General features: G+C 40.4%; 3 protein-coding genes across 12 annotated transcripts in view; 2 read left to right on the top strand and 1 right to left on the bottom strand.

The window, feature by feature from the left end:
• The window catches only part of UHRF1BP1 (UHRF1 binding protein 1), a 59,399-nt gene extending 43,656 nt beyond the window's left edge, over positions 1 to 15,743 (top strand). The window contains exons 14-21 of one of the 2 annotated variants that reach the window (XM_006907349.2): positions 178 to 1,634; positions 5,658 to 5,854; positions 7,293 to 7,447; positions 7,532 to 7,682; positions 9,384 to 9,646; positions 10,075 to 10,183; positions 10,310 to 10,416; positions 10,831 to 15,743. In XM_006907349.2, coding sequence (XP_006907411.1) covers positions 178 to 1,634; positions 5,658 to 5,854; positions 7,293 to 7,447; positions 7,532 to 7,682; positions 9,384 to 9,646; positions 10,075 to 10,183; positions 10,310 to 10,416; positions 10,831 to 10,956 — 2,565 coding nt within the window. In that variant the 3' untranslated portion in view covers positions 10,957 to 15,743. The remainder of the gene's footprint in view (positions 1 to 177; positions 1,635 to 5,657; positions 5,855 to 7,292; positions 7,448 to 7,531; positions 7,683 to 9,383; positions 9,647 to 10,074; positions 10,184 to 10,309; positions 10,417 to 10,830) is intronic. The other variant, XM_025043663.1, reaches the window with a different exon arrangement.
• Positions 9,590 to 21,469, bottom strand: TAF11 (TATA-box binding protein associated factor 11). Of its 5 annotated transcripts, none has more exons than XM_025043665.1 (5): positions 21,097 to 21,469; positions 19,169 to 19,317; positions 17,729 to 17,816; positions 17,296 to 17,392; positions 9,590 to 9,723 (listed from the first exon to the last, which is right to left on the bottom strand). In XM_025043665.1, exons 1-5 carry the CDS (start codon positions 21,355 to 21,357, stop codon positions 9,641 to 9,643), a joined length of 678 nt encoding a protein of 225 aa, XP_024899433.1. In that variant the 5' UTR covers positions 21,358 to 21,469; the 3' UTR covers positions 9,590 to 9,640. The 5 variants fall into 5 exon arrangements, with proteins under 5 accessions (XP_024899433.1, XP_024899432.1, XP_006907413.1 ...); XM_025043664.1 differs by lacking the exon at positions 9,590 to 9,723 and adding an exon at positions 15,963 to 16,628 and having other exon boundaries at positions 21,097 to 21,462; XM_006907351.3 differs by lacking the exon at positions 9,590 to 9,723 and adding an exon at positions 15,963 to 16,628 and having other exon boundaries at positions 21,187 to 21,458.
• Positions 21,470 to 22,694: 1,225 nt separating this feature from the next.
• The window catches only part of ANKS1A (ankyrin repeat and sterile alpha motif domain containing 1A), a 175,762-nt gene continuing 173,733 nt past the window's right edge, over positions 22,695 to 24,723 (top strand). For all 5 annotated transcript variants that reach the window (XM_006907348.3, XM_015585905.2, XM_006907347.3 and 2 more), the window contains exon 1: positions 22,695 to 22,997. In XM_006907348.3, coding sequence (XP_006907410.1) covers positions 22,807 to 22,997 — 191 coding nt within the window. In that variant the 5' untranslated portion in view covers positions 22,695 to 22,806. The remainder of the gene's footprint in view (positions 22,998 to 24,723) is intronic.

Here is a 24,723-nt window from a genome sequence, read left to right as displayed (position 1 = left end):
GGCAGCCACAGTTGCGTTTCTCTCATTGTTATAATCTAGGGTTCTGCTCTGTCCATTTGATAGAAGTAAGAAAAACAGTTTCACAGCCCAGATGGTCTTTCATGTGTATTAATTAATGGTGGGGTATGGAGATACTCAGATGGCCATTCTGAATTGGATTTGATTTTTTCTCTGAAGGTGAGCTTCCCGCTGGAAAAGAGAGAGCAGGCTGGGTCGCATCGGCCCCAGGCCCTTGTCTTCTCTGCATCAGGCATGACTGCCACCAATACACGTCATGCCCCACATTGTAGCTGTCCAGACCTTCAGAGTATCTTCCAAGGTTTTGCTGCTGCTGAGTTCTTTCATTCCAATTTTGTTCACTTTCCCAAGGTTCCAGGTGGTTTTAGCCTACTGCACATACTTTTTTTGCATCATGCCTTCCAAATGGATTCCAGCCTCCTTCAACCTAATGCTCTCCCTCCCCAGAGGCTTAAGGCTTCCCAGGATCTCTGGTCCATCCACTTCCCCCAGATCTCCTTGGACTTTGAGGGAACAGAGAAGTTCAAAAGCCATACCTTGAATTTTGTGGCCCCCTTCCCCTTGTCCATTTGGGCCTGTCTACCCCTCCGCTGGCAGCAAGCCCAGGCACGGAAGCTCCTTTTGGCAGCAGAAGGGAGGCTGAAACCATCAGCCAGCTTTGGTAGTCCTGTTCAGTCTGAGGCCTTTGCCCCTGACACTGTGTCCCATCTGAGGTCAAAGACTGAGCATGATTTGAAAAGCCTATCAGGCCCTACAGAAGTCGTGGAAATTCTGAGGGAAGACAGTGGTAGTATGGATAACAAAGGGCCTCTGACACACCTGGAGGATGCAGCAGATGTTCACATGCTTGTACACTCCCCTGTACATGTCTGTGTGAGGCTTGACCACTACCAATACTTGGCCCTACTGCGCCTGAAGGAGGTGCTACAGGGTCTTCAGGAGCAGCTGACAAAGGATACAGAGGCTATGACTGGGTCTCCCCTACAAGACCAGATGGCTTGCATTGGGGTCCTCTTCCCCAGTGCTGAGGTGGCTCTGCTCATGCATCCTGCTCCTGCTGCTGCTGAAGCTGACTCTGCAGGTTCAGATACCACTAGCCTTATAGATTCAGAGCTATCTCCTTCAGAGGATCGGGAGCCAAAGTCTGATGCCTCCTCAGACCAGGGCCCAGCAAGCCCTGAGAAAGTTCTGGAGGATAGTAGCATTGAAAATCTGGCTGCATCCCAGGGTGGGACACTGCCTCTCGAAAGCAGTGGAGAACTGCAGGACTCAGATTCTTTTGCACAGCAGTTGGTAGGGAAGGGCCATGAGGCAGTTGATTCTCTACAGGCCAAGAGACTGAGCAAAGCCCAAGTACCCAGCTCACCAGCTGCGCTGAAGCCCCCAGATAGCAGGGATACTGCTGTGAATGAACAGGGTGAGCTCATGCCTTTGAAGAACATTGAGGGAGAATTGTCAAGTGCTATTCACATGACCAAGGATGCCACCAAGGAGGCTCTACATGCCACCATGGACCTCACCAAGGAAGCTGTGTCCTTGACTAAAGATGCCTTCAGTCTGGGCAGAGACCGAGTGACCTCCACCATGCACAAGATGTTGTCCCTGCCCCCAGCCAAGTAAGTGGTTTAGTGCCTCCTTCAATCACCCTGTTTCTTCCTCTTAGCTGTGGTCACTAGACTTACGGCCTCTTACTATGTGCACTTTTAGATTGGGAAGCACGATATAGTCCAGAAGAATGCATAGAATGGCCTATTTAATGTGAACACTTTAGTTTTCACAGCTGCCAGCAAGGCAGTGGAGGAATTTTCAGGCTATTTGGAGGTTATAAGTACACCAATTGAAGAGACTCATCTTCAGGCAACATCTAACTCTGTGATAGGGGAAGAACTAGAAATTGGAATAAAATAACACAAAATTCCATGACTTTTCACATGCCTCCACGTATCATAGCCTATTCTTGGGCAGTTTTCAAGTCAACATTTATTATTTCTTAGAATCAAAGTATCTCTTCTTTCACTAATTCGCTACACTATTATTGATAGAGATATGCTATATCAGAATAATAATACCTGGTATCTGGGTGATACTTATTTATTTTCAGTGAGCTCTCATGTAATTTTGTTTGATTTGATCCTCACAGCAGCCTGGTGAGGTAGCTATAGATATTTGTATCCCTAGTTGACGAAACTACACATTCACTGAAGATGCGCCCATGAATACTATATTGTAGATAGAAACCTGGGGCTTTGGACTTGCTCTTTCTGATGCACCTTATCAACGTCTGCCAGTATAATAGAGAAGGAAGAATTTCATCCATTCATTCAACAATATTTTTTAGCCATATTGTATGCCAGGCATTGTGTCAAGCACTGGAGTTAAAGCAGGGGGTAAGCAGAAAAACAGAAATGCAGTCAGAAGAGCAGAAAGGTACAGATTTTTCCATTGGTTGTCTCGTGGATTTAGGAAGGATAATGAAGACTCTTGGAAATCTTTTGTGAGACACTTTGTGGTTTGAGGACTGTGGTGTGAAGACCATTGACTTTAGAGCTTTTATCTTAGTGGATTGTCTTTAGTGGGTCTGTCATCATTACCTGTGGGCGTGCTAGTACCTGCTAGGCATAGATAGTTCAGGAGGAAGGAGAAAGGAAAACTTAAGAGGATGAATGATATAATAATTCTAGCCAACATTTATTGAGTGCTTTCTAGGTGTCAGGCACTTTAATCCATTGACTTCTTGTAACAGCCCTATAAGGCAGGTACTAATATCATTCCCCATTTTACAGATGAGGAAACTGAGGCTCAGAGAGGTAAGAAACTTGCTCAAGATCACACAACTTGTGAGTGGTGGGGCGAGGACTGAAAGCCTGGACTCCCAGTCACCAAATGTGCTGCCTTTTCTAAATGGAGAACAGTAAGGGAGATGGGAAAAGAGGAGAGGTGGAAGAGAGGAAAGAAAGGTGTGTGCTCCAAGCTCTTTTTAAATCACCAACAATGACTTCCTAACTGCATAGGCTAGTAGCCTTTTCTCAGTCCTCCTTACCCTGACTGGCAGTTACTTACCCTGCGAGTCAGTTCATCCTGAGCTTGTGTGACCCACCTAGTTATACTTTGGAATGAGTCTTTTCTTTCAACTTGGGTTCTCCCTTCTTCTTTTTATCCTGTAAATGTAACTGTTCCATAGGGCTAGGCTGTCCATATTCTCATCACCTTTGTCATAGTTTTTATTTTTTAAATTATAAAAATGATTGTGCTAATTTTGTTGACAGTGAGAAAATAGAAGAATACAGAAGGCATAAAAGTCACTTGTAATGACACTATCCAGAGACAGCCACTATTTGGGTCTGTTTTCTTCCACCTTTTATACATGTACTTTGTATCCATGTGAATGCTTATGTGTGTATATATGTTTAATATATAAATATTGTTTTTATAATAATAGGATTATAATATTTCTGTAGACCAGAAAATTTCCAGTTTTATTTACTTAATGTTTTATTATGAATTTTTTGCCATTCATTAGATATCTGTGTGCATAATTTTTAATTGCTCTGTTGTATTCTAGCAAATGGATATATCATAATTTATTCATCCGTTCCACGATCTAGGTGGGAGTCATTTAGTCTGTTTCCAGTTTTTCTCAGGTAGAACCAATGCTGTATTAAATGTCCTTATTTTTGTGAACATTACTCTCTATGCATATTTAAATCTCTAGAATAAAAATCTAGAAGTAGAATTGTTGGGTCAAATCCTTAAGAACATTTTTAATGTTCTTGATGCATCTGCCAAACTTTGAGAAATTTTATATCAGTCTGTTTTTGAATACTTTCTCTCTATGGTATTTTATCCATATCTTCATTTCTGCTGTATTCCATATTTTCATTTGACTTCCCTCCCCCACCCTGCTCTTCATTTAAAATTATCTACTGTACATAGTTCCACATGGATCTCCCAGAGGTACTTCGAACCTCACATATATAAAACTAAATTTCTTATTTCTCCTGAGACCAGTTATTTTCCTTTTTTGGTAGCATCAATCTCCTGCTCATTCAAGCTGTAAATTTTGGTTCTGCTGCTTCCAGTCTTTTGTCAGGTTCTGTCCACAATTCCTAGAGCAGCGGTTCTCAAACTTAAACATGCTTGAGAATCACCTGGAGGGCTTGTTAAAACACCCACTGATGAGCCCTACCCGCAGAGTTCCTCACCCAGTAGGTCTGAGAGGGCGCCCAGAATGTGCATTTCTAAGAAGTCCCCCATTGATGCTGATGCTTCTAATATGATGACACTTTGAAAATACTGCTCTAGTGAGTCTCACACCAGTTTTTCTTGTCTGTTCCCACATGTTGACTATTTTTGTGAACTATTAATTGACTTCCTCATTGGAAGTCTTTTCTTCCTAGCTTATTTGAAAAAGGCAGGTCAAACGTCCTAAAACACAGGTATGATCTTGTTATTTCCCTACTCTGAAACTTTCAGCATTTTCTCTTATACCCCTTGAGTTCATTTGAACTTCTTAGTGTGGCATAATCAATTATTATGATATGTCCACCTGGCACTTTACAGTTTTTTTAATAGACTTTATTTTTTAGAGCAATTTTAAGCTTATAGCAATACTGAGGAGAGATTTCCCATATAACCCCCGCACTTTACAGTTTTCAGAGCACTTTCATATATAATCTTTTATATAGAGTTTTCTGTAATCTGGCTGCAACCCATGTGGTAAAGTGAAAAAAGTACTTATTAGCAAGATGGTAGGAGAGTTGGGTTTTTCTTAATTCCACCTTTAACTGTGACCTTGAGTCAGTTTCTTCATCTGTAAAATGGGAGAATAGGATTAAAAGGTCTTTAAAGGCTTCTTTTCACTATGTTATGTCTTTCTAACTTTATCTTCCATTGTTCTCCCCAACAAAATCTGTGCTCCAGCTGGGTTGAACTGTTTGCTAGTCTGTAAAGGTACTTGCGTTTTCTGGCTCCCTGCCTTTACTTATGTTGTTTCTTCCCCATAGGATGCCCTTTTCCCTATTTCTTTTATAGTCCTTCAAGGACCAACCCAAATGCCACCTCCTTCCATAAAGCTGTTCTTGATCCCTTCTCTTATTCCTTTCCCCACTTTGATATTGCTTAGCCATTGGCTTGTTCTTTCTCCCTCTTTTATGGTGTGTGTAACTTACTCTCATATAATATTATTTATGTATGAGTCTCCTCTCTCCTGATTATAAATTCTTTGAGGACAGAGGATGTCATATTCATCACTTTATTCATCCTTCACCTCTGCCCTGTGCCTAGGACAGTGCCTCGTATGCAGAAGTTATTTAGTAAATACTTGTGGATGAATGTGGGTGAATTCAGGTTCCACCATAAGCACTGGGGCTGTAGGCAGTTGGTCTCTTCTCTATGCGGGATGACCTTAAATAACCTTGACACTTAATGTCAGTATGGGAGAGTTGCTTATGCAATTTGAAATGCTGGAATTATGAGCATTCAGAAAGGTCAACTGTTGAAAAATGGTGTGACTCCTTATAGCAGATAATAGCTGACATCAGAGTTTATGTGTATAATAACTGGGCTGAAAGGGATGGGAATTGCAACGGGATAGAACAATGTTTCCTAAGCCACATTTGTAATTTTTGTTTTTCAAAAAGGGAGCCCATGGCCAAGATTGATGAGGGGGTGGCAGCCCCAGTGACTGGAAGTGCTGCCCGACTCCGATTTTTCTCCATGAAGAGGACAGTATCTCAGCAGTCATTTGATAGTGTCTCATTGGATAACAGTGGCCCCGAAGACCGGATTTCAGTAGACAGTGATGGCAGTGATAGCTTTGTGATGCTTTTAGAGTCTGGTAAGTGGAAGCAGAGCCAGGCAGAGTTGTAGAAGTTTAGAAAGGGTTCTTTCTGCTGCCTGAATTCAGACTGGCAGGATGTAGAAGGGGCTGAGATTTGATAAAATAGACATTTTCTTAACCAAAAAAGAAATTTTAATGGATTTGTGGCTCTAGCTTTATCCCCCACATCTTCTTCTAGGTTACTAGTTAGTGCTTGACCTTTATCATAGAACGAGACTCAGACCAAAGAAGAGAGCACTAGTCTTATAGCTATGTAGCTCTGTGGTAATAGGATTCGTTTTATGGCAGGTATCAATGGTTTATATGTTTGTTGTCTTTTTTTTTTTTTTTTTTTTTGCTTATGCATTTTATTGTTGGAAAATAGCTAAGAGCTTTTTCACTAGATAAAACAAATAACTCTTAGAAATTAGATCAGTTACCACTGGAAGTTACACTGGTGCTTTCAGCTTATTGAAATAGAAACTAAAAATCATCCCTTACAAGTGTGTAAATGAAAAGAAAATAGAATGTACTGATTCTTAAGCTGGGTGGTGTGTACCCATGTTTGTTATTATTTTTAACTTACGGAAAACTTCAAATATATATAAAAGTAGACAGAATTAAGTAATGAACCCTCATATACTCATTACCTAGCTTCAAATATTAAGAACTCCTGGCCATTATTGTTTCATATATATTTCTGCCTACGTCCCTTTTTCTCATATCATTTTGAAGCAAATCCCAAATATATCATTTTATCCATAAATATTTTCATTATGCGTCTCTAGAAAATACAAACTTTTAATTAAGGTAAAAGACACTTAAAATTTACCATCTTAACCATTTCTAACTATAATTCAGCTGGCATTAAGTACATTCAAATAGTTGTGTAACCTTTACCACTATTTTATCTCCGAACTCTTTTCATTCAGAAAAAATGAAACTCTGTACCCATTAAACAATAATTCCTCTTTCTCTCCTCTTCCAGCCCCTGTCAACCTCCATTTTACTTTCTGTCTCTATGAATTTGATCACTCTAGGTACTTCATAAAAATGGAAGCATACACTATTTGTCTTTTTGTGACTGGCTTATTTCATTTAACATAATGTCCTTAAGGTTCATTCCCATAGCATATGTCAGAATTTCCTTCCTTTTTTAATGCTGAATAATATTCCATTGTATGTTTATACCACATTTTGTTTATCCATCCATAGATACTTGAGTTGCTTTCATTTACACACTTCTTAAAAATGTGACCAAATACCACTATTAAAATTAAAAATTAAGAATAATTTCCTTAAATTAATCAACTATCTAGTCATTCTTCAGATTTTCAATTCTCTCATAAATGTCATAAATATTTTGTTTTGTTTTTATAATTGTCATTGTTTTTAGAGATTGTATTTGAACAGAATTTTTTGACTTTCAAACTCTTTTGTTGTCTTTCTTATGCAGAGTCTGGTCCAGAATCTTTTCCACCAGGATCTCTTCCAAATGTCTTAGACAGTGCTGGTGTTCAAGGGAGCCCTATTGTAGATGGTTATGGCCAGGGGTCACCAGAGACGCACAGTTCAGCCTCACCCAGTGGGGAAGACCTCAATCTTCACCCGGTCAGCTGCTGTACTTTCTTCTCTGCAAAGGGTAGGCTCTAGATTGGGAGCTTCGGACTCAGCTAAGAGAGTCTCCTTTTACAGGTCTCAGTTGTGGTTCTGAAGGTGAATAAGGTGTCTTTTGGGATTGAGGTACGTGGTGAGAACCTGACTGTGGCCCTACAAGCAGAGAAACTGACCCTCCAGCAGCTGGGCACCATGGGACTCTGGCAGTTCTTTCATGGACAATTCCCGGGTAAGGATGGCGGCCACTCCAGGAGAGCTGGTGGGATTTATCTGGGGCAACCATAGCTTCACTTGCTCCTTTCACTGTGTTCCAGTGGCAGCTGCCCTAGTGCCAAGCCCTTGGCCCTTCTCTCCAGTAGCCATTAAGGGGAGGAATAACACTGAAGAAGCCTCCTCCTTACAAGCAGCTTCCCAGAGTTCTTTCTGGGATTTTGCATTCACTAGACTTCATTTCTCACATGCTCCTTAAGCTTACATGAGGACAATGTCCACTTACTCATTTGTGTGGCTGCTAACATCAAACTATATCTGACCAAGGAGCGTCTGTCTTTCAGATTAAGTTCTTTGATGTGAATTATCATCTATACTTTAAATGATGACAGGAAAAATCTGGACTTGCTTCATTTAAAAAAATTATCTTTTAAAATATTGAGTAGATACTAAAGAATATTTATAAAATATATGTATAAAATAGTAACAGTACAATGAACTCAAGTACCTACCACCTAGTTTAATAAATAGTTTTAACTTTGAAGCCCCTGGGAACCCCTCTCCTGAACTTTCTTCTGCCTCTCATCCGTCAAAGGGAGTCATGAGAGCCTGAATTTTGTGTTTATCATTCTCTTGCTTTACTTTACAATTCTTTCACATGTTTATATCAGTGTATTATTTACCTTTGTAGGTTTTCAGTTTTTAAAAATAGAATTATAGTTTGTATTCTTTCATGATTTGCTACTTTCAAGTAATGTGATATTCTTCAGATTCTTCCAGGTTGTTGAGTTAGCTATAATTTATTTATTTTCACTACTATATAATATTCTATTATATAAATATACTGCTTTTTGCTTTTTAAAAAACAGCTTTATTGAGGTATAATTTGCATACTTTGAGATACACTCATTGTAAATGTACAATTTGATAAATTTTAGTACGTTTACAGAGTTGTGCAACCATCACCATCACCCCTAAAATATCCCTTGTGCCTATTACTATATTTATTTCTTCAGTCCATTCTAAACAGACATTTGGTTGTTTCTAGTTTTTTTGGTATTTCAAATAGTGTTGCCTTGAACATCTTTGTACCTATCTCCTAGTATATATATTGGAGAGTTTCTCCAGGGTTATATTCCTGAAGGTATAATTTCTAGGTCATTAGAGTAGGTCTAGCTTTAACTGTACTAGATAATGCTAATTTGTTTTCCAAAATGGTTGTACTAATTTGCAGTTATGTAAGTATGTAAGTTCCCTATCCTTGGCTATACCTAAGATTATTCTTATATGGAATTTTAAGGAGATTAGCATAGATCCTGCTTGGCTTTATCAGATACTTGGCTTTATATGAGAAGACCAAGACTTGAAGAAAGGAAGAGACGTTCAAATTTAGCAGAGTTGAGAGTTCTATGTTTTAGAGGTTTTCCTTGGCCATTAGCAGACCAGTTTTTTTATTGGTCCTTAACGTCCCTTCCACCATGGGCATTATAGCAAAGTAGCTAAGCCCATGGTCTTTGCATTTAGGCTGCCTGAATTCTGTACTTGCTACTGACAGCTGTATAACTTTGGGCATGTTAATCTCTGTGCTTAGTTCCTTCATCTCTAAGATGGGACTGATGATAATACTTTTGGCATAAGTTGTTATAAATATTAAATACATGTAAAGTGTTTAACAGTCCCTGGCTGTTAGTTAATATGTTTTCCTTCTGTCTTCTCAAAGATACAAGCTTTCAGGAATCCTCAACTTTGAAGACTGGCCCCATTAGGCCAGCAGTGGGCCTTCGCTTTGAGGTGGGGCCTGGTGCAGCTGTTCATTCCCCACTGGCCACAAAGAATGGCTTCCTGCATTTGCTTCTCCAAGGCTGTGACCTTGAACTGCTCACTTCGGTGCTCAATGGCCTCGGGCCCTTCTTGGAGGATGAGGAGATTCCGGAGGTAGTTCCCATGCAAATTGAGCTCCTGAACTCCAGAATCACCTTAAAGGTGAGAGGAACTTTTGTTTTTTACCTTATTAGGCAAGGAATTCTGGCAGTGACAGCTGTTAGCTTCTTGCCTTGTCACTGTAAAAGATATTGAGGATCAAGTGAGGAAATGCAAATTAGCATTCTTTGTCAACGTTATGGTAGTTACATAAATATGTATTGCTGTCAAGAAATCCTGGGTTCAAGTCAAGAGACCTTGTCTCTAGCCCTAATCTTATCTTTGGCATGAAGCATGATTGTGCAATCCCATTAGTTTATCTGATCCTTCTTTCACCATCTCTAGAATGGGAGGGACTCAGTTATGCCTCCTACATCTTGAAAGAGTATGGATAAACAATGCCATAAAAGAGTTTCAGACTGAATGGTAGAAGCATGGCTTGTTACTCTAAGCTGATTGGGGGCATCATGTGGTTTCCCTCTTTCCTGTAGGATGATATCCCCCCCATCTATCCAACGTCTCCAGGCCCTATCCCCATCACTCTGGCCATGGAGCATGTTGTGCTGAAGCGAAGTGATGATGGTGTGTTCCATATAGGTGGTGAGTTGAGCTTGTTAGCCTCCTGGCTTCTCTGCCTTTTTTCTCCTGTAAGGGAATAGGTAACAACTAGGAATTGTCTGCATGTTGGTAGCAGCTTATCATTAAGAACCTTTGGTTTTTTTCCAGCTGCTGCTCATGATAGACCATCATCTGAAGTACATAAAAGTGAGAAGAGACAGCCCCTAAAAGAACAGGTGTTTTTGGTGCCTACAGGGGAGGCTTTTGGACAGCAGGTGAGGACCTAACCAAACAGCACCTTTCCCATAAACCTTTAGGAGCTATAATCACAGAAACTGGTAAAACTCAGAGGGCTGAAAAAGTTGCTTACTGTGCACAGCTGGTTTGTTTGGGCTCCTGTCACCTAGCAGCAGCTTCTAGAAGTACTGAATAGAGGATATAAATTAGGTGCTAGAGGTGAATGGTTGCTGATCACATGTTCCACCTATTGCTGTCCCTGTAACTGATGAACTCTGAAGATGGGATTAGGCTCTTAGAAAAGATCTAGTTGGGTTCTCTTGATCATCGACCAAACTTGTGGATTTTTCTGCTCGAATTGTTCTAATTTGTTCCCTTACCGAGAGTTTTTTTTTTTTTTTTGCAAGGTAGCTACCTTATTCATTAACTGTGAATTGCTTATTGTTCCTTAGGTGAAAGAACTGCCTACCCTACAAAAGGAACTTATAGAAACCAAACAAGCATTGGCCAATGCCAACCAGGATAAAGAAAAACTTCTTCAGGAGATTAGGAAATATAACCCCCTCTTTGAGCTCTGATAGCAGTGGATTAACCATCTGTGCCAAGGAGAGTGGAGATCACCAGCAATAGCACCACCTATGTGACAGAAGGCACCCTCCAGTGTTGAATAAGTTGGCTAAGGATGTCAGAGGGTCTGAGGAGTGCTCACTTCACTCCTTGTGGTGTCCTTTGTGTTAGTGTTCTAACTTGGATGGAAGACAGGGCAAAGCATGATAATATTCGAGGAAATTGAGGACAGCTTTGTGTGTTGCTTGGGCATCATGTCTTGCCTGTGTATAGCCTTTTCGTCCTCTGCATACTAGGTGGATTCTTCTCCACTATAGGGCCATTTCACCGCCTGGTTTTATGACAGAGACATTTGCTTCCTCCACAACCTGTGTGAATAAGGGAAAGTACCCATCTTTTCAGTCACCCACAGAGCCACCAAAGAGTCTATATCTCAGAGCTTCCTGTAGCAGATCTGAAAAGTCTTGGCCTAACTCTGGCCATAGTAGTAAAGTAAAACAGGGACTAGCCAGCAAGGTGGGAGCCAGGAGAGGCACAAGAATAAGGGAGACCAGGACCCTGCCTTTTTCGGAAAGGGAACTGAGCTCATATCATCTTGGCTGATATTACAATCAGATTTTTCTGGGTTAAGTTTCCTTCCTTTTATGCTTTCATCACTGTGATGCTATGGTGAAAGTAAACAACAGTAGTGGCTCAGTTGTATCACCTTTCCCTTCTATAACACAATTTATTTGATTTTCTTTTAACTTCAAGTATTTGAATTTTTTTTTTAATTTCAAGTATTTATTTGAAATTTAAATCAAGGAGAAAACATCCACTCTGAGCTAGGTTGGAGGCATGATGTGGTGGGGATTAATAGGGCAGCTTGATTCTGAGCCTCTGTTGTCTGCCTAGAGTCCTGTCTCTTTTCCATAGCTGCACCTCAGGTTATTTCCTCTGTCTCCCTGGAATCCCTGGCACATCTGCTTTCCAAGCACTACAACTTTGTACCAGCACACTCCTTAGCACTTGGTGGTTTGGGAGCTGAAAATGTGTTTTAAACTGTAACATAGACATCTCAGTCTCTTGCCTCTCACCCTGCTCTACCACTGTGGCTTTTAAAAATCATGTAATTTTGACTTAAGTAAAGACAAAACAAGAAACCTTCAACCTAGCTAGGTTTTGCCCCTGCCCTATAAAAAAGCGATTTCCCCCTTCTTTCCTTCCTACCTAATTCTTCCCTAACGTTCTACCTTTATCCATACAGTTCTGTTGATATACATCAAGCTTTGTTGATTAGGCAGAAGTTAATCGGCCAACTCAGCTTGAAATGGCAAAATGGTAAACTAGTGATTTAGTAGTGTCAGTAAAATCCTACTCACACATGACCTATTGAAGGAAAAATAAAATGGTTTTCCTTTATGGGAAATCATTCCCGACTTATATGTTATAGTTTTTTGAGGATAAAAAGAAACATGCATTCAAGAAGGAACAAGATCTAATTTGTTCAAACTTTTAAAGAACTTTTGTCAAGTTCTTCACTAAGGCAATTTTAAAAGCACCAGTTACTATGAGATTATGAGACCATTTTGTCATGCTTAGGAAACAACTTAGAATAAACATCTTTCTGGAGAGAATGTTAATGGGAAGTTTCTTCCTGGCTGATGCTTGCTTTAACTTTATTTAAGATTTTTATAAATAACTTGAAAGTAGGATGTGACAGTGCAATCAAATGTTACTGCTTCCAGCCATTGAAAGGTGAACCAGAGAGACTTGAAAAAACAGAACAAAACAAAAAAATAACCCAAATTGCAAAGGAGCTACAAGCCAGACTGTAAACACTCAGGAAAGTGACAGGTGAGATTAGGTGTAGGTAAGTGTAAAGTAATGCACTTATGGACATATCAGCAGCTGACGAGACAGTGAGCTCTGTTAGAACTCAGGAAAGAAATGTAAGTATTGCCGAGAGGGAGAAGGTGTGAATGTGCCGCTGTGGCCAAAAGTTCAGCTGCATCATCAAGAAGGACACCAGGAGACAACAGAGAAAACGGGACCTCATACACAACCGTGGTAATGTCTTAAATTATCTGCACACTTCTGGAGACCGTATTTACAAAATATATGAAGGGAGGAAAGGTCCAGAGAACAGCAAAAATTATCAGGGGTGTGGGGTGTGGAGGTGGCGGGGTGAAGGTACTTAGATGAGGATACATGTTTAAAATATTGACTCCAATTCTGGAAAGATGAAAGCTAAGGATAGTGTCAAATAAATATCCAGTCATGAGGAAGGACATATTCACCAGGCCCTGAAACTAGCTCTGGGGTTTTACCTTGCTGCCTTAGGTAAAAGAAAGCACTTCTCATAGCAAATCAGAAACTTATGGAGCTCACTGTCCAAGAAGTGCTAGCAGAAACTGCATGGGTACAGAAGGTTTAAGAAGAGTCCTTGTATGATTTGGGCCTCCCAAAGGGAATTATAGACATCTAGGGCTACTTTTGGTGAAATGCAACTGAGGGTAATTGTGCCTCTCCACAAGCTCCCCCTTAATGCTGCTTTCAAAGGCAGAGTGGTGAAAATGGATCATTGGCCCTCTCAGGCCTGGCATTTCTAAAATTCTTGGAAGGGTAGGAGGAATATCCAATAGCTGGAAACTGGAATTATTCAACCTTAGGATCACCTGAATTGGTTTAAAATCATACAGATTTTCTTCTCTTCCTTTCCTTCCTGACCACCATATCCCTCTGGCATCCTCCATGCAAAGAACATATTTAATAGGCATTGCCTGGTACACCTTCACCTTAAACTTGTGCTTGGTGGGAGGCAAGAGAAACAAATCCAGGAAGCACCAAGACTAACCCCTTTAACAACCAGAGCTCAGGTTTCTGGGCTCTTTGGAGCTCTTGTCCATATGACAAATGGAGCCTTAGAATTTCAAACTTCCATTATATGGCAGCTTTGGCCATTATGTCTTGAAATCCTCAGGAACTATGGCAGGGGTCATTGTCCCATGGAATTTTAGTAAAAATCATCTTGTATAATAATACTAATATTCAATGGGGAAGGAAGATTTTTTTCATAATGAAGATATATGAACTGGTTGGTTGTCCTCAAGATAAATGTAAAGGAAAAAAATGAAAGGAAAAGAGAGTAGTGTCAACTCCTTTGGACTGATTATGATTTCTGCCTTGGAACTCTAAGATTCTGTGAACAAGAAATAACAATACCTCAAGAAAATGTCCCTCAAAGACTTCAGCCACTGCACATCACCATTTCAGCTGTGAAACATTTACAACTATATCATCTGTGATTGTCAAGATTTCCTATTTACATTAATGTACTGGAGATATGCTTTAGTGCATATGGACTGGTTTAAATCTCTTAGCTGAGCTGCAGGGATGGTTATCAATCTCAGATTGTATTTTCAACTCACTGGAATAATTAACCTAGTTTCTTTGACTTGAGGCAGAAGGCATGGAATCTATTCTTGTGATGGCTGCTTTTTGCTGTATGTTTAATCTGACCCTGATTTTGCCATGGGCCTCTACCTTTAGGTACCATTTTTCGTGGTTCTAAAAGGGGTGGTTCCTGTGTATGGAATATACAAGGGGGCCACACCACCCCTCACATACCCCATAACTTAAATGCTTCCATTTAACCTATTTACATTAGATTCTCCTTAGGCTATGTCAGGAGGGTAGTGGAAAGAAAGTAGTTTGAAGTATTGCCATAGTGATATGGGAACTTTCCACTTCAAATCTTTACACTAAGGGTTTGTTTATTTTTTTTCTCTCCCTATTTAATACTTGCCTAAACTTCTAAAATCAATTATACTAACAAACTATGGAAACAACTGAACATTACAGCACAAGTTAGTAGGATAACACCTGGTTATTTGAGAACTGCAAAAGCTGTGTCATTGTCTTTCGATTTACCATGGTCATTATTAAGTGTATCAAGATTCTGGTGTGATTTACTATCTTTTCACCTAGATCTATGGCTTCCCCCACTTCCTGCTAGTATAGGAATATTCCTGTTCACCTCCGGGTAGGTATGGATAGTAGCTATTGTTGAATGGGGATTATTTTCCTCATCGCTTACAACAGAAAAGTTGAAACATTCTTGTATAATCTTAGACTGTGAGATTTTGCTAAGTGGCCAGACTTCAGCTGTGAACTTTCTTGTTATTTATGTTTCAGCCTTTTCCAATATCTCAAATTACAATATAGTTCCTGTAACTGTTAAAAAAAAAAAAAAATCCTGTTAGAGCTGAGAGATCGTCTGTTTTTGTCATCTCCTCCCCCCCACCCCCTCCCTAGTTTATTCATTTTTTGGTCAAGATATAGCGCGAGTCTTAACAGCATTTCTTTGTGTGGAATGCCCCACTTAAGTGTCTTCTCCACTGGCTAAGTACATGTTTAAAGCCATGAGTTTTAATGTAAGATACTAAAAATCAGATTTGTCCAACTTTGTAAGTCCAAGCTGTTTCCCCCACTGAGGGTGCTAAACAGAATTGGAATCTTTAAGACATGCTCAGGAAAGCTTCAAAAAAGAACACCTTCTAAACCCTTCTTCCTGACACTGAATGGAAGGAAAGAATTCTTGAGGATTGCCAATGAATACTGTAGCCTTATTACTGCTAATCACTGTCAATAAAAGGTCACTCCATTCCCTCTATTTGAGGAAAACAATGAGAATGTATCTGATGAATGAATACTGGTCAGTATTGGGAAATTTTAATGTTGCAATATCTAATCAAACCTTGAGTGTACTGGTTCTGTGAACCACATGAAAAAAGCAAATTAAACTTATTAAACAGTATTGGTTGTGGTATATCTGTTTATAGGAATCTGAAGTTTATGGGCTTTTATATTGTTTTTAAGTGCTTTAAGTACTCTTACGAGATAAAAGTTTAATAGCTCTAGGAGAAAATGGGAAGAGCTCAAGTTTTCACAAAAATCCCAAGACCAGTTATATTCTGACACCAGAAAAAGAATTAACTTCCCTCATTCTAACCACATACGACAATGAATACACATACAAGTTAGAAAACAGTTTAATGATCATCCACCAACATCCATAGGAGAATCTTAAATGTTTACAGGGACAAACTATTCCACTGCTATTGCTATCACCACACCTTCATGTTAGAGTTTCACAAGTCAAGTTTCTGGTCATTTCATCTACTTAAACCCAGATGTATGAAACAACCTAAGTCATAGCAACTTCAGGCTTCAATATGAAACCGTCAAGGTTCCCTTGGAAAGGTTTTGTCTGTAAGCAGCTCCCCTGTCCAGAAGATGCTTAAGGCGTATGTACCTTTCTTCTTCCAGCAGGCCAAGAAACAATTAAATGCCTCAAGATGCCCTAAGAGGTCCAAATATTTAATCAAGGCAAGTATAAAACAGGCTACATGCCTTCTAGGTGTGATGACTATCAGAGTTTTGAGAAGACATTAAAATCATCATGGAATCCTTGGAGGACAGATTCTAAAGCACCAGTACAGAAAGTCTCATGCAATCTGAAGTCTGTCCTTCAGTACTTCCTTCAGTACCGGGGCTTTCTAGGCTTTGGTCTAGAAGAAGATGATTTTTTTGTGCTTCGAGTTAGGTATTTGCCCCTTCGACTTTAACCTCCGAACAGCCTCCCTCATATGTTTGGGTTGTAGTGGTGGCATTTCTCCCCACTTCTCACACACATCCAGTGCTAAACAGAGGGCAAGGAGAAATTTTCATTATCACACCAGAGGTTATTAATCACAATCCTCTTGAGTCCTATAATCCTTATTAACTCATTATTGCTAAGGAAAGAAATCAAGACATTTTCCCTTCTTAAGAGAATGCTATGAAATATATTGTGTTGGCTTTAGTATAATATTCCACATCAGGCTTTATCATAGGCAACAGTTAAAAACATATCTTCTGCTTAAAAAAAAATTTAATCAGCTAGAGATTAGCAGTGGGCAGCAGCCAGGATCTCTCTACCCCCAGGACAGGGGTAGTTCCTAGGGGTCATAACATCAAGGATAACTCCTCACTATACCAGCGATTGCTTTTCTTGTATCTTCACTTTTGGCAGTAGAAATGAGCAAAGTCTATTGGAGAAAAATACAAAGTTTGTTTCTGTTACCTGGGCTAATGTCAGGAATCAGGAAGGGAGTTTTCCTAGATGCTTCCTTGCCTCCCAGTATGGAAACTTTCAAGGAATAATGGTCATGTTCTACCCAATACAAGGCTCCCACCTTGGTCAACTTCTAGTGTAAATGGAAACTACCACAGGTGTCTTATTAAGCACCTCAGTATAGATATTCTTGAAAATAAGACCATCACAGGTCTTATGGTATAAAGCCAGTATTTATACCAACACCACTCACCTTCTTCTACTACTTCCCCGACGAAAACCTTGGAAATACCAGACATAGCAATAACAACATTCTGAGACACAGAGGTGCCAGTGATGGACTGGATCAGCTTGAAAGAAGGACAAAGACTCTTGTGATTAAGGTAGTCAAGGATTGGCTTTAGAAACATAGTACTCTTAAGAGATTTGCACTGAAAAAGCATTTACTAAAGGTTGAATACTGAAACTGAGATGATTAAAGATTCGGGTACATAAGAACCTGTTTGTCCAGACCCTATCCCTGGAATACAAAACCACAAATGATCAGATTATTGAGGGGCATGTTATTTTAATTTTTCCCCCTAAATGATCCACCAACTTCCAAATGCCAATGGACATAAATCTTGAATCTAGGCTAGTTCAGTTTTCATAGCTGATGGAAATGAAGTGTGATAGGTCATCCTTACCCTTTTAATGGCTGCCTTGGGGAAAGCTGACCGGCGATACATTTCATAACGGTTCAGCTGCTCCTCAGAAAAAGAAGAAACCAGGATTCTAGACAAAGATTCAGGTAATTATGCTTAAGATATATTATTACGTCAATAATATCAAGTCTCAGGCAATTAAAAATGCATTTTCATGGAGTCAATAGTATTAGGCTTAGTGATCGTGAGGAATGAAGATAAAATATTTCAACTCTTAAGGAACCTGAGAATGAGTGAAACATAAGTTCCTTTCTTCATTAAGGACAAAAACAACAATATTGGGTCACTGTATCATACCATATAGATTGTGCTTTCTCTCACTATAATGCTACTTTATTACACATTATAGCAAAAATTTAATATATAAATTTATATTCATACCGGTAGTTTTCAACATTAACATTATAAATAAAAAGATGGCCATATCAGTATTAGAAAATGAGCAAAGGACATGAGAAATGGCCAAAATAGAGGAAAAAATTAACCTTCACTATTAAATTAAAACGATAAACTTAAATGAGATAACATTTTTCATAAACCAGATAGGCAAATATTAAAAAGAATGGTATTAATGAGAATGGGAAGACAAACATGTGCTGGTAGAGTGAAATGGAACAACCTTTTTGGAGAAGAATTTGGAATTATGTATGAAAATTCTTTGAAAATATTCATACTATTTGAACTAGCAATTACACTTCTAGTTTATTTTAGGAATCAAACGGACAAGTATACAAAGATGTGCTCAAAGATATTCATCATAATATCAAAAGAAAAAAACCCAAAACACCAGAACAGCTGCAGGGATTGTTTAAATTATGGTTCATCCATGTAATGGAATACAATGCAGCCATTAAAAATGATGATTTATGGGCATATTTACTGACATGAAAATATTTAGCAATACATATCAAACAAAAAAAATCTGAAAAGGTATATACTCTAATACATACCCTAGGTAAACTATGAGTGCTGGATTATGGGTAATTTTCTATTTTTCTATATTCTCTGAATTATTTGTAATGAGGTCAAAATACTTTTATAATCAGAAAACATAATGAAGCTATTTCCATTTTGAAGAAAATTATGACCTAGATATATAATTATTGACATGGAACACATTCACCATAAATAATGTGAAAAAAAAAAAAAGGTTACAAACAGTATTTAATATTTTTGAAAATTTTAATTTAATTTATAGGTATATATGTATAGAAAATATCTTGGAGAATATACATCAAAATATTAAGTGTTTACCTTGGTGGTGGTATTTTCTTTTTACTTATTTATATTTTGTGATATAATGATGTATTAATTGCTTTATTTTCTTTTCAGTTAAAAAAAAATGAAGGTCAAGAAAAATTTATTAACTTTGTGTGGTCAAGTTAGAGACTTGCAATGGGAAAAGATCAGAAAGTGACTTACTGCATCTTTTGAATTTCATCTTCATCCACTTTCTGCTTCTTTTCTTTCTTTTCTTTAGTATCTATTTTTAGTTTTTTGGCTGCAGGAGTAAGTAATGATGAGTCTTCCCTTTCAACTGCTGTTAAATCTGAGATGTCCTGACTCTTGAGCTGAGAAAATGAAAGAAACACTACTATATATTTGGCCTACTTTCCAGACTTGAGCAAGGTAAGAAGACATCATTCTCATTACAACACCACAAATCCATTTATCCAGTAGTTTTTTGGTTCCAGGCACTGGCTGTACCATCAAGTGTAAGATACACTATCTCAAAGAAGTTTCCAGCCCAGTTATGGAAAAACAAACAAACAAACATACAGCTAAATAATCAAGTCTTCCAGTTTAGCTGTGATTATAGCTCCAATATCTGGTTACAAATGCAATGAAATGCCAAGGATCATGAAAACCTCTCTCCCCTGAGCCCACTCTCCTGACCTCATTCTTTGGAGGGGATGTCAGAAAAGTCCTCCCCATTTAGCCAGCATTTCTACCTCTAAATCTATAAATCTCTTTATTGGTGATGATTCCATGTGGAAAGAATGTTAAAAAGGAGGCATCTTCTCATCAAAACAGTGTTTCTTTGAATTTGGAGCATTTAAGTGAGCTTCTCCCACATGTAGTGCTCTTTTCTTCCATTTATGTTTTATAAGTATTAATTCATCAACATTTACATTTATTCTTATTAACTCATTATCCCTACATTCTTCTGATTTATTTTGTTATTTTTCTGGTTTCTTGAGTTGGGTGCTTATTTTCAATATCTCCTGCTTGTTAATAAAAATATGTAAGGCTACAAATTTTTCTTTAAATAAAGTTTTGGTCAAACCCCATTGGATATGACATATTCTCTCTGTTAATTTCTTTAATCCAAGGGCTATTTAGAAAACAGTTTAAAATGTCCAGGTGTTAGTTTTTTGGGGAGAGCAGGAGGTAGAAGAAGTTTTTTGTTGTTAATTTCAAGTTTACTACACTGTACTAACAGGATGTGGCCTATTTTGATTTCTACTTTTAAGAATTTGTTTTTTCTTGTGGTCTGGTATATGATCAATTTTTAAAAGTGTTTCAGAGGCATCAAAAAAATAATTTTATCTTCTGTTGGGTGCAAATTTCTGTATGTAGTGAACTCTTGATTGGACTAAGTTAACTATTATTCAAATCTTTTTGTCTTTGAGATCTGTTTTAAAGATTCCTTTTTAAAATAGTTTAGTCACATGTTCTCTTTTTCTAAAAGTTCTTTATATATTTGGATGTAACTTTATGCTCTTAAAGGCTCTTTCTATGTAATCCAATGTCCTTCCCCATGATCTCTTTAAGTCTCTTACTTATGGCTCTAAGACCCCTAAGATTCTATCTTTAGAAATGGAAACCAGGAATGTTGAGATTCTGGTCCCCTGGCTAATGCTCAGCTAGGCAACACTGCTGAGCTTTTGAGGTGGCACAACTGGTGGGTTTGGTGTGTTTAAGCTAGAGACCCTTGGACATTAACACTCAGGTCACTGGTAGCAGTTAAATGTCCCAAGAGGGTATGGGTGTGACTAAACCAGTAACTCCCTCAAAGTCTCCCTTTAACGACTCTGAAGCCTATAATAACAAAATTATGCTTAAGCAATATCTAAGAGAAATCACATTGCGGTGAAAGGGACACTAGGAATCCCAGGTTCTAGCTCTTGCACTCGCAGTGCGATATCGTATCCCAATTTCTTCATCAGGAAAACTAAGAGGCTATTTAAAATTTCCTTAGAAGTAGCTTCAATAACTAAGGGCAGGGATTAAAAATATTAACCCTGTCCTTCGGTCTCCGAACCAGCACCATAGTTTTGTCTCCTTCCTACCGGCTACCAGCCACCGCGACTGCAGATCTAGAGGAAGTCCCAGTGAGTTCGAATTACCAGTTTGGGAGGGATCAACCAGGGAGCTGGTCGAGTAGCCAGTAACACAATCTCGGAGTACTCCAGCCTCATCAGCACATCTCTTCCTACCTCGCCTTCCTCAGCCGCAGCTTCTTTCAAGTCCCCATCTCCGTCCCCGTCAGTTTCCTCCGGGATTCCGTCGGTGTCGGTAGCCTCGGGACCCCCGGGAGCAGCAGCCGTCTCATCGGACTCCCCTGTCTCTCCACTTTTATCAGTGGGCGACTCGCAGGCATTATCCATCGCCGCGAGAAGGGAGAGGAGATCGCGGTGCTGTCACTCTCAGGAGCTCGGGACCGCGCGCGGAACAGCAGCCCAGGAGCTTACTTCCTGCTGTCGCGCTGCGATGACATCATCCCTACCTCTCTTCGGAGGGTCATTTGAGGCGCGCTTCGAAGACTTCAGGGTTCCGTTTTAACTCTGGTTTGGTGGCAGTGGGTAGAGGGAAAATTGAGGGTACGGAGTTTAGATTTTCCATCCTGGAGAACTACCTTTTGTAAAGGAGCGCCGTGTTGTTTATTGAAGGACTTCTTTTTCCTTCTTGCCTTTCTAAAAACGCAATGTCAGTTAACTCATTCCTTAATCTGTTTTCCTCAGAGTAAAGTTTGGGGACGGGAGGAAACTCAGTTCTGTGGTACGCTCGCATCGTGAGACGTGGCTGTCTCGTAAACTTTCAGGCGAGGATTCAGCCTCGTACGGTTCAGTTACAAAATTAAGAGACCGCGCGGGTTTGAATTGCCAGCATTTCTCTTCAGTTCCTCAAGCACCTTAAAAAAAAGTCGTATAGCTTGAACAATCCATTTATTTATCCAATCCATTTATTCACTCCACAACTGTTGAGCGCCTACTTCGAGCAAGAAAAAGTGCTAGTACCAGAAATAAAACACATAGTTTATACCCAATGAAAGGATTTTTTAAATTCACCAGTACTCAAGGTCGGGATCGGTTTTATAAGCCCTACTTTTCATGTCAGTTTGTTTAATCTCATCAAAAGTAAGAGGAAACAAATCGTACCGGAGAGAGATCTTTCCTTTGATTGTCTCACTTTAGGAGCCATTTCAGGGATTTAGAGCATGAAGAGCAGGGGATATTTCTATTTAAAAACTTTCCTCTCTTCTCTCATTGAGGTAAAGAGCATTTTATTCACCTTTGTATCACTAGGTCCCCACACCCATTACGTATTTAATTTATGCGTGCTGACAGAATGGACTAGGAAATGTAGATGCGCGTTACCGTATTTCTCCCTTTGTTTCTCTATTGCCTGGATAAATTACCGTATTTCTTGTCCTGTGGGCTCCCAAACCTTTGGAGAAGGAGCGCACCTCGTGAGGCGCATACAGGTGGGCTCCGTTTATTCCTTTACACCTATACAGCAGGTGCCCACACGGCGCTTTCCTTTTGCCCTGGAGGCCCATCTCTGCATAGTGAGGGCCACTTGACGCAGACCACGGCCACCTGCGCTGCCCGCCGAGCCCCGCCCAAATAGGTGGGCAAGGGGGCGGGGCACGGGGCGCGGTGACGCGTGACGCCGGATCCCGGAAGTGACGCGATTGTGGGGGGGGCGACGGGGGGAGGGGGGTGGTGTCCCCGGCCAGTTTGGGGGGTGCGTTGCCCGGAGACGGAAAGTTTGGGAGCCGAAGCAGGCTCGGCTGCGGCCCCGGGAAGGGGCCCCAGCGGGCAGTGGCCCTGGGGATGGGGAAGGAGCAGGAGCTGCTGGAAGCGGCCCGCACCGGGCACCTCCCGGCCGTGGAGAAGCTGCTGTCCGGGAAGCGGCTCTCCTCAGGCTTCGGGGGCGGCGGCGGCGGTGGCGGCTCTGGGGGCGGCAGCGGCGGCGGCGGCGGCGGCCTCGGTTCCTCGAGTCATACCCTCTCCAGTCTGCTCAGGTGGGTAACGCGCCGGGGCCAGGCAGCCGCCTGGAGACCTCTCTCTCTCCCTCTCGACTCTCTTGGGTCCGTAGAGAGATCGAGACTTCTGAGACCCAGGCAGAATGAGTTTTCGGGGTACCCCGGGGCGAGGGCGGGCGGCCCACGGGGCAAGGGACGCCAGTGCGGGTCCGAGCTGGGCTTTGCTCGTCTCGCCTCCTGACCCGGCTGCGAGGAATGGTGGGAGTTCCCAGGTGGCAGCCTCCGCCGCATGGCACAGCCCGGCTTCACTCTCGCCCGCTATAGGTGCCAGCTGTGGTATCTAACAAGCCACTTTAGAGCAATATATATATGTTAGCAAATGCATTTTGTAACCTCCTTCACCTCCTGCAGAAACTCCCACGCCTTGCAGAATCTCGCGGCTCTCCTAGAGGAAATTATCTTGAGTCCCTTCTTTTGGGAACTTGGAATCTACTAGGCTCTGCAGGACCTGGCTTTTGTTGTTTATGTTAAAAGTGTCTCTGGATTTATCACGTCTAAAGTACTCTTTGAGCCCCACTTGTGCTCGAAGCTCAAATTCTAGTTCCATATAGTGAACCTCATTGGATTAGTCTGTTAAGTGGCATATGCAGGATTCATTGGAGGTTTATTCACGAAGAAATAAAGCTTTAGGAAGACTTGTTTAGGAAACCGAGGGATGCTTTAAATTTTTCCAAGGTCTGTTGTTAAACACTTGGATCTGAGCTGTAATGATTGAGAGGAAAAAGTCACTTTTGTGTGGCTTGGAGAGAGGATTGTCAGTGTGAGTAAAATGTGTTGTTTCAGCAGCACTTTCATAGCCCGTTTTCTTTTCCTTCCGTGTTCTTTTGAGGTTTTTAAGAAGTGGAAGTTCGTTTAGAAATGGCTTGGTTTGCTTTTGTTCCCCATTAGTTTATGTAACTTAAATTTGGGTGAGTTGAGCTTGGCCCAAGGAAGCCCAAGGCGCTGATAAATTCTTAGATATTAAGCACTGAATAGGAACCCAACTCTATACAGGAAGATTTTAAAAAGCAGTATAAGAGAAGAACTCTTTCTAGGAGTTCTTTTGGGGAGGCAAACACCAGTACTGTTGGCTGCAATTCTGCAGCCCCTAGAACAGTGCCGTCGCATAGTTGGTATTCAGGATTTGTTGAATAAATAAAAGTGTCAGAGGACGGTAAATTTCTAAATAAACTAATGATGCTACTCACCATAATTGTTAGTTCAGCGGTAAGACAGTACTTTGGGATGAGATGGTGATCAAGGTTTCCAGAAGGAGAGGGACTAAAGCTGACTTTGAAGGAAGTGAGGATTTGGGTAGGTGAAGTAGAGCGAGAGTGTTCCAGGTAGGCACACCATGATCAGAGGCACAGAAGTGGGAAAGGACACTTACTTGGTGCCAGTGAGACACTAGAACTTCTTGCCAGGGAGCCTTGAATGTTTGGGCACGATTAAGGGAAATAATGGATGGATACACTGCCATCTTTCAGAGTGAATTAGTCTTTCTCATGTTTATATTCCACGTTCCTAGATTAGTGCCTGACAACTCACAGGTGTTGAATAAATGTACTTTGAGTGCATGAATTGGGTTTTGAATCTTACCTGGATTACTTTGATATTTTTGTACTTCTGATGTCTGAGGTGAGAGAAAGACTATACAAGTTCAGAGGTGCCTGTCTCCCATGAGTTGAATGATGTAGCATTTGGAGGTTTGCCAGAGATACCTTAA

Source organism: Pteropus alecto, unplaced genomic scaffold (assembly GCF_000325575.1).
Source record: "Pteropus alecto unplaced genomic scaffold, ASM32557v1 scaffold202, whole genome shotgun sequence".
NCBI classification, from domain to species: Eukaryota; Metazoa; Chordata; class Mammalia; order Chiroptera; family Pteropodidae; genus Pteropus; species Pteropus alecto.
The sequence above is the reverse complement of the archived record's forward strand: the minus strand, read 5'-3'. Positions and strand labels throughout refer to the sequence as shown.

Coding starts and splice junctions, on each gene's coding strand:
- TAF11 (XM_025043664.1), bottom strand. CDS start 21,357: ATGGATAATGCCTGCGAGTCGCCCACTGATAAAAGTGGAGAGACAGGG. Junction 17,817..19,168: donor GATGAAATTCAAAAGATGCA/GTAAGTCACTTT, acceptor ATCTTTGTCTAG/AATCCTGGTTTCTTCTTTTT. Junction 17,393..17,728: donor CCAAGGCAGCCATTAAAAGG/GTAAGGATGACC, acceptor CCTTCTTTCAAG/CTGATCCAGTCCATCACTGG.